Source organism: Miscanthus floridulus, chromosome 4 (genome assembly GCF_019320115.1).
Source record: "Miscanthus floridulus cultivar M001 chromosome 4, ASM1932011v1, whole genome shotgun sequence".
In the NCBI taxonomy this organism is placed as follows: Eukaryota; Viridiplantae; Streptophyta; class Magnoliopsida; order Poales; family Poaceae; genus Miscanthus; species Miscanthus floridulus.
Genome location: NC_089583.1, coordinates 46,596,334 through 46,605,747, shown reverse-complemented (window position 1 = coordinate 46,605,747; position 9,414 = coordinate 46,596,334). Strand labels below are relative to the sequence as shown.

Sequence of the window (9,414 nt, the reverse complement as noted above, 5' to 3'; positions counted from 1 at the left end):
CTCAACAAACTCAATATATCCATAGCGATCTTTTTTCACGGTGCCTTCATGATATATGCTCACTAGGTTGTCCATCTAGTAGTTCAAACAAAAATTAAAATATAGTTCGTTTAGTACAAAGTAGCTACTATATAGTACCTCTCTAATGGATACTAACTAACTACACCCTAAATAACTATGTCACTAGCTATATAACTATATTTATCTAACTATATTTATCTCACTAACTAAATCAACTAGCTATCTAATAACTATATCTATGTACCTATGTCACTAGCTATCTAACTATATCTCTCTCACTAATTAAATCAACTACCTACATCATCAAATTTATTAGAAACTACCAAATAATTAAAGTAGTAATATAATTCAAGCTAACTAAGTACCTACATTGCATATTCAAAATTTTTACATGTCCAAGTCAATGCAACGATGCGACGCGGACGTGGATGCCGGGACCAGAGCAGGACGGGGACACGGAGGACGGGATTGACGGCGAGGCCGCGGCGCGCTAGGGAGCAGGGGCCGTGTCACAGCCGGGGTCGCCGGAGGGAGCGCCTATGCGCGCGGCGGACGCAGCGAGCCGGGATGCACGAGGCGGCGCGGGCGCGGGGCACGGTAGCGCTGGCGGCGCCCTGGCTCGGGAGCGGCAGAGAGAAAGGAAGAAAGAAAGGAAGGGTCTATACGTAAGACAGGGCTTGACGTCAATAATCACGGTGCTAAGATCTACTGCGTCAAGATCTACGGTGCCAAGTTGTATGCTAAGTCACCGTCATATCTGCGTCGAGCTCAAGACCTAGGCGCCAAATCTATGACGCCGAGCTAAGGGTTCAAATTTTAAAAGCATACCTCCTGGAACATATTTGTGAAAAAATTTTAAAAAAAAGAGCTAAAAAAACAAAAAAAACTCGGGCTGCGCGCCTACGCTATGATCTGGTGTGTTAGCTTAACAGAAATTAAGGTGCTTCCAAACAGACAGCTTCATTTTGATTTTTCCAAAGTTCAAATATTAGTTTCTAGCAATATCTAATTACATTTTGCCTTTCAAAAAGAATGGTGAAACCTTAAGGAATTATTACCTATTACGATCGAGGTAAAACACAACCATCGTATAAACACAGATGCAAGACCATCAGATTGCTCCAACACCAAACACTGCACTGTAGTAAAGAGGCCTGTCACTGAGGCATACATGATTCGTCATCATCTTAACAACTAGAGTCGTTGCTTGTCATGCACATGGTACAAGAAATTGGTTTGGTCACTCAAACTAACACTGAATTTACAACACAGCACTGACTAGAAATAACTTAAAACACCAGCGACGTGAGCAGCGACTGCAACAGAGATGCCTCTGCTTCTAAACCTGACCAAGAATGGTGCCACGCCTGCACTAGGCAAAGCAAGAACCAACATCATCTTCATGCCGCCACAGCTCAACCCGGCAACCATCCCATGGGCAATGGGGGCGAAAAGCTGCATGTGGTTCATCTTCATTACTAAGTGCCAAGGGGGCCAAGTTTTAAGCAAAAAGAAAAGTGAGAATTGCACTGACCCATATCCCTGTCGCCTGTTCACATACTGGACCGTCCCAATCTTCCCCTCACTGATCATCCGCTCAGTGCACAATCCCAATCTTTCATCATCATCACAAGTCCTTTGACAACAGAGCCCATTCAATGAGGGCAAGATGTGCTCCTCCAGCATCTCAATCTGTGAGGAGCAAGCAACAGCTCCGAGAATGAAGCTGAACGGGGAATGCAGGTGGCTCCACAGCCCACGCTTCACCTCTCAGCTTCTTGTGGATTGGACTAGCGGGGTTGTCCAATAAACCTCGAGTGGCTTCTGTTTAAAGGAGAACAGAGTATAAAGTGCCCCTCCTGCATCTCAGTATACAGGGAGCAGCTACACCGAGAGTGCGCACAGGCTGACAATATCAAACGGATGGCTGACTCTGCCTTACGCCTCTCGGTTCTTTTATGCCTGCTACCATCTGCCAGCAAAACAAAGGATAATGTGTTCATTGCACACTGGCAGGAGCAGGCATACCCGGGCCCCTCACCGGGGCCGGGCAAAGCGCAAACTAGCATCAGGTTGTTGTTGGTGGGTCTGTACCAATAAAAGAAATCAGTTAGACAAGAAGCAAATTTATCTAGTGCATCTCAGGAGTTTCAATTCATTCAAAGTTAAATACTCCCAGAGTACAATGTATAATGCAATAGGATTTCTAGGAACATATGATGCCATTATAGTGAATACCAACCATATACTGTGAATTCATAAGCTTCTATAATATAAGCTTCTATAATAATACTCAAGCAGATATCAACTCAGTATGATCAACAAAGGATGAAAGGAATCACATAGGATGAAAAAAAATTGCATATACAGACCAGTGCAAATGGTCCCATGGATTCCTGTGGATGTACAAATGGGACTCCAGGGCGTGAAGGTATGGCATATTGCTGTGAAGCATGCATGAAAACAGCCGATCTCACAGGTGCACCAGTATGGCCAGGGCTGTAAGGTCCCATGACACCATCTGGCCCATAGCCAATTGCATTTGATGCTTGAGCTGCTGACCATGATGCAGGCATGTGCTGAGCTATTGGACGAGGTTGCTGTTCGACAGCAACAGGTGACCGGTGCGCTGAACCAAGCTGGGGAAATTCAGTGTTGTAGTTAACAGCAGGGGCATAGAGGGGTTGAATTGTGTATGGGACTCCACTAAATCCAAATCCAGGATCAAATCTTTGCATATACCTGTACAAGTCACTCATGGTGAGTAAAAAGAATTTCCAGGGATCAAGTATGTCGACCACAGTGAACAAGAACATAAAAAGGTATCATGTAATCCGAACTAGCTTAACCAACTTCATAGAAAATAAGTACATCACAAGATTTAGTGTTTCCTATAAAAAAATGATACTCTTATTGCCATGCTTCACTAGCATCCCATCATTAGCAATACAACAACAACAACAACAACAACAACAAAGCCTTTAAGTCCCAAACAAGTTGGGGTAGGCTAGAGTTGAAACCCAGCAGAAGCAATCAAGGTTCAGGCACGTGAATAGCTGTCTTCCAAGCACTCCTATCTAAGGCTAAGTCTTTGGGTATATTCCATCCTTTCAAGTCTCCTTTTATTGCCTCTACCCAAGTCAACTTCGGTCTTCCTCTGCCTCTCTTCACGTTACTATCCTGGCCTAGGATTCCACTACGCACCGGTGCCTCTGGAGGTCTCCGTTGGACATGTCCAAACCATCTCAACCGGTGTTGGACAAGCTTCTCTTCAATTGGTGCTACCCCTAATCTATCACGTATATCATCGTTCCGAACTCGATCCCTTCTTGTATGACCGCAAATCCAACGCAACATACGCATTTCCGCTACACTTATCTGTTGAACATGTCGTCTTTTCGTAGGCCAACATTCTGCACCATACAACATAGCAAGTCTAATCGCCGTCCTATAAAACTTGCCTTTTAGCTTCTGTGGTACCCTTTTGTCACATAGGACACCAGATGCTTGCCGCCACTTCATCCACCCTGCTTTGATTCTATGGCTAACATCTTCATCAATATCCCCGTCTCTCTGTAGCATTAATCCTAAATATCGAAAGGTATCCTTCCTAGGTACTACTTGACCTTCCAAACTAATATCTTCCTCCTCCCGAATAGTAGTGCCGAAGTCACATCTCATATACTCAGTTTTAGTTCTACTGAGTCTAAAACCTTTGGACTCCAAAGTCTCCCGCCATAACTCCAGTTTCTGCTTCACTCCTGTTCGGCTTTCATCAACTAGCACTACATCGTCCGCGAAAAGCATATACCAAGGGATGTCCCCTTGTATGTCCCTTGTGACCTCATCCATTACTAAGGCAAACAAATAAGGGCTCAAAGCTGACCCTTGATGTAGTCCTATCCTAATCGGGAAGTCATCCGTGTCTCCATCACTTGTTCGAACTCTAGTCACAACATTGTTGTACATGTCCTTAATGAGCCCGACGTACTTCGTTGGGACTTTATGTTTGTCCAAAGCCCACCACATAACATTCCTTGGTATTTTATCATAAGCCTTCTCCAAGTCAATAAAAACCATGTGTAGGTCCTTCTTCTTCTCCCTATACAGCTCCATAACTTGTCTTATTAAGAAAATGGCTTCCATGGTTGACCTTCCGGACATGAAACCAAATTGGTTCATAGAGACCCGCGTTATTGCTCTCAAGCGATGCTCGATAACTCTCTCTCATAGCTTCATAGTATGACTCATCAACTTAATTCCCCGGTAATTAGTACAACTTTGAATATCCCCTTTATTCTTATAGATCGGTACCAATATACTTCTCCTCCACTCATCAGGCATCTTGTTCGATCAAAAAATATGGTTGAACAGCTTGGTTAGCCATACTATAGCTATGTACCCGAGACATCTCCACACCTCGATTGGGATACCATCCGGTCCCATCGCCTTAGCTCCTTTCATCCTTTTCAACGCCTCTCTGACCTCAGATTCTTGGATTCTCCGCACAAAACGCCTATTGGTGTCATCAAAAGAGTCATCCAACTGAAAGGTTGTGTCCGTATTCTCACCATTAAACAAATTGTCAAAATACTCTTGCCATCGATGTCGGATCTCATCCTCCTTCACCAAGAGATGCTCCCTTTCATCCTTAATGCACTTAACTTGGTTGAAGTCCATTGTCTTTCTCTCATGAACTCTAGCCATCCTATAAATGTCCTTCTCTCCTTCCTTCGTACTCAAACGTTGATAAAGATCCTCGTACGCTCTACCCTTTGCCACACTTACAGCTCGCTTTGCAGTCTTATTTGCCACCTTGTACTTCTCTATGTTGTCCACACTCCTGTCATGGTACAAGCGTCTATAACACTCTTTCTTCTCCTTAATAGCCCTTTGGACTTCCTCGTTCCACCACCAAGTATCTTTAGCCTCGCCTCCGCTTCCTTTGGTTACTCCACACACCTCTGAGGCCACCTTCCGAATGTTGGTTGCCATCTTCTCCCACATGTTGTTTATGTTTTCTTCTTCCTTCCAAGAGCCCTCTTTGATAACCCTTTCTCTGAATACCTCTGACGTCTCCCCTTTCAGTTTCCACCATTTTGTTCTTTCAATCTTAGCTTGTTTATCCCTACGGGCACGCACCTGAAAACGAAAGTCTGCCACCAAAAGCTTATGTTGAGAAACAACACACTCCCCTAGTATCACCTTGCAACCCAAGCATGCTCGTTTGTCCTTTCTTCTTGTGAGGACAAAGTCAATCTAGCTAGAATGTTGTCCGCTACTGAAGGTCACTAGATGAGATTCTCTCTTTCTAAAGAAAGTGTTGGCTATCATCAGGTCAAAAGCTACCGCGAAGTCTAGAACTTCCTCCCCCTCCTGATTCCTACTACCATACCCAAAACCTCCATGAACTGCCTCGAAACCCGCGCTTGTAGTACCTACATGCCCATTAAGATCTCCTCCTATAAAAAGCTTCTCACTACTGGGTACAGCTCTAATCAGGCCATCTAAGTCTTCCTAGAACTGTCTCTTAGCACTCTCGTCGAGGCCTACTTGGGGGGCATACGCACTAATTATGTTCAAGACCATATCACCAATGACAAGATTGACTAAGATAATCCTATCTCCTTGCCTTCTCACTCCCACCACACTATTCTTAAGGCTCTTATCAATCAAAACTCCTACTCCATTTCTATTCGCAATTGTCCCTGTGTATCAAAGCTTGAAACCTGTATTGTCCACCTCCTTCGCCTTCTGACCCTTCCATTTAGTCTCTTGAACGCATAATATATTTACACGCCTTCTAGTCGCGGTATCAACTAATTCTCTTAACTTACCTGTAAGCGACCCTACATTCCAACTGCCTAAACGGATCCTAGTTGGTTCGACTAGCTTCCTTACCCTTCGCACCCGTCGAATCAGATGTGAAGACCCTTGCTCATTTTTCACTACACCCGGACGCCGATGTAGCGCGCCACTAAGGATGTGACGACCCGATCCTTGATCACTTAACACCAGTGCCCAGATCGCGACACGGCGCATCACAGGGGTGACGACACGGCCCTTGCTCATTTAACACCATACCCTGAGTTCCGATATGGCGCGTCGCTAAGAGGGTTACGCCCCAACGATTTTATCCCATCATTAGCAATCAAACTGATATTTTGCCAGTTGACTTCAAAAGTTTAGGGTGATAGTTAAATGAAGTAGGACTTCACTAAACTTAACGGCAGCACCACTGGCAGGGTAGTCGCAGCTGGTTGCGGCGGCGGCGGCGGCGGCAGGCGGCGGTGGCAGCGCCGGCCAGGTAGGACTGGATGGCAGCCACCGAGCGAGTCAGCTCCCCGATGGCGGCAGCCACCTGATCCAGCGTCATCTGTGCCGCATGCTTCATCTTGGCAGCGGGCGACGGAGGCAGGTGGCAGCAGCGAGGTGGTGACCACCGCGGCAGCGGAGGTGATCGGCGGCGGAGTGTTGGTGGGATTAGGGCCTGACATCTCTGATACCAGATTGTTATGTGGCTGCTAGGATTGAGAGGGAGAGAGCTGAGTGAGAAGGCAGCGACGGGCGGGCCGGTGTATACGATGGCAACGTTCCCAGCGACCACAACGTTGGCTGCCCCAGCCCCTACCGCCCTGATCCATTACGGTGGGGCGGTACAGCAGCCCTCCTACACCGAAGGTGTTTTCTATGGAGGCGTTGATGGCCCTCTACTCTACGGCGGCAACATGCAAGCACCACCATGGCGCCTCGTCGTCCGCGGCCTTTGCTCCAGAACCAGCAGCTCCGGGTGTCAGCCACAGCGCCCACCCTCTGCGCTTCTACAAGTTGGAGTTCCCGATGCCAGGTTCCGATGAGCCACTGCCGGATCCCTTCGCCAAGGTGCTGGCCGACATTCACCAGCAGTAGGCGTCTCTCTCGGCGCGCCCGGATGCTGTGGAAGCCCGACAATTGGCAACCACCATCACCACCATGCCGCTAGTGTTCCCCTACGGCTGGCCAGGCTATGGGACGACAGCCGTCTCCATAACCGGTGCCCAGCAGATCCCAGTCACGGGCGAGAAGTTGCAGCAGATCGAGCAGCCGATGGACATCGCGATGACGTACTCTAACACATACAATGCATAAGAAACTATTGGAGCAGAAGCATGGCAAAAATAACCATAAAATCTTTCTTGTTCATGGTGCGCTAGGAGCACAGCAGCAAAGAGATGTGTTACGAGAAAAGAAACTAACCTGTCATAGCTTCTGTCATAATCAGGATCCTTGCGCTCTGACTCACGGTCTCTGAAAATTGCAACCCTATTGTTCTGCCTGCTTCTATTGACTGCAGGCTCCTTATCAATCTTGCTTCTATTTGACCTGCTGCTAGCTGAAGTGGTAGTCAGGCTCCTCTCGAGAGTAATTTCAGCCCCTTGGCCCATTCTATTGCTTGAGTTCAACTCCAAGGAAGTGGACCTGTGAAGAGTACTGGGTAAAGTCACTTCCTCAGCTGACCTCCCATCAGTAGCATTACTGCTATTGCTGTTGTTAAATATCCGCGCTCGTGCCTTGTTGTATTCCTCTTTCCTTTCTTCGACACTTTTCTGGAGGTTCTCTCTAGATGAGTGAGCACTTGAGCTGTTCATGCCATGGAAATTCTTTTGAGGCCTCTGCTTAATAGCTACTTTCGCCACAGAGATGTTCTCTTCTTGTGGCAGGTTAACTGGAATATCTGCAAGGCGGACAGCAGGCAGTCGGCACTCAGATGATGTCTTACGGAGGATGATACGCGAACCAGTTCCATCAGGCAAACTGTTGTCTGGTATGGCAATGGACTGCAGGAAGTAATGCTGCGCCAGGCGATGTGCAGCAAGACGCAGATACGAAGTTGGAAGACCACTGAATTCATACTCTGTACGCCTAGGGTCACGAATGAACTTCAAAATTTCCTGCTCCATTCTTAGCACTGCAGAAAGGAATAGACTAGAGTCAAATACAAGGACTAAGCACATTTTGTCAATTAAAGCATTAGGCAATGGAACAGTCAAATTGTAAAGTTCCAGTTGATGATAATTGAGATGAACAGCAGTAGAACCCCGCGACCATCAGATGCACTAGCTGCTTGGAACAAACACTCTTGCAATTCATATTTTTTTGGAACAGAATTTTACTATCTGATGGTTGTATAAATCTCTTATCCTTAGGTCCAGGCATGTTTGCACATATTAAAATGACATAAGATGCATGGAATACATCAGTCACATTTTCAAGATACCTAGCTACCTCGCTATAGTAGCAAGCCATATGGGGTGAAGTACATAAAGACAGCACACAGCATACAAGTACAAGGATACAACATATATGCCCATATGCCCTATGAATAAAGCAGCCAGCCACCTGCTTACATCTCAAAACAAGCAAGGAACACTCTGCACGAATCCTAAATTAACCTTTTCGTCACCCAATCATCAAGTTAGTAGAATCGCATAACAGACAAATCCATTTGGTAAACTAACTCCGGAGGAGGCGTGAATTTTACCAGAAAGCCTCTCCCTTGGTTTCTCGAGGGCCTCCCGTAGGAACTGATCGACCTGGGCGACCAAATCCTCGCGCGCAGCCGAGGGAGCCGAGGAAGGTAGGCCGCCCTGCGGCTGCAGAGTGGGCGGCGGCTGGGGCGGATCCTGGTCGTCGGCGAGGTCGGGCGACGAGGACACGCGGCGCGCGGAGAGGATGAGCCGGCTCATGGGCTCGTCGATGTCGGCCGTCTCCCACGAGTCCGGCGCGGCGGCTGCGGCTGCGGCGTCCTCGGCTGCTGGCTCCATGGCTTTGCGTGCGCGGGCGGGCGATCCGGAGCTAGAGTGCGGAGGGGCGCCGGTCAGAGAGGCTGGAGCTAGGAATGAGCACGGCCATGGGTCCGGGGCGCCGGGATCTGGAGGAGGAAGCGCAGCTAGGGTTTGGTTTTGCGGGGCTGGTGTTGGGAGGAGGAGCCCGAACGCGGTGGAGATAGGAATCTAGGCGAAGGCGAGGAGGATAGGGAGAGGAAGCGGGTGTGCAGAGGAAGTTACGTGACTACCCTTGTGGCATTGCCGTGCGGGCTGAACCATTCGCGGCACGGAGGGTTAGTTTCGGTACGCGCAGTGGGGGTGAACGAAACCGGAGGGACACGGGATCCCAGTCCCACTCGGTGGTGTTTTCGTGCGCCAAGACCGTGCGGAGTACGCGCACTTACCTGCACCAGCGTTTCTCTGGAGAGGCTTTTATATGCGCGCCATAATAAAAATTGATAATTACTCATAAGTTATTAACAAAATTAAGTTCTCACACTACTCTAAACTCTTTTATCCTATTACGTCACTTCCGTCAGATTTAGCACTAACGGTGTCAAACAACGGGCGTAAAAAGTCAAAAATT

The 9,414-nt window shown here is 47.6% G+C and overlaps 1 protein-coding gene across 1 annotated transcript; it reads right to left on the bottom strand.

The window, feature by feature from the left end:
• Positions 1-1,137: 1,137 nt before the first annotated feature.
• Positions 1,138-9,010, bottom strand: LOC136549668 (uncharacterized). Its single transcript, XM_066541048.1, has 5 exons — positions 8,543-9,010; positions 7,258-7,969; positions 2,394-2,763; positions 1,556-2,109; positions 1,138-1,476 (listed from the first exon to the last, which is right to left on the bottom strand). The coding sequence occupies exons 1-4, from the start codon at positions 8,823-8,825 to the stop codon at positions 2,059-2,061; spliced, it is 1,416 nt and encodes a 471-aa protein (XP_066397145.1). The 5' UTR covers positions 8,826-9,010; the 3' UTR covers positions 1,138-1,476; positions 1,556-2,058.
• Positions 9,011-9,414: the final 404 nt, after the last annotated feature.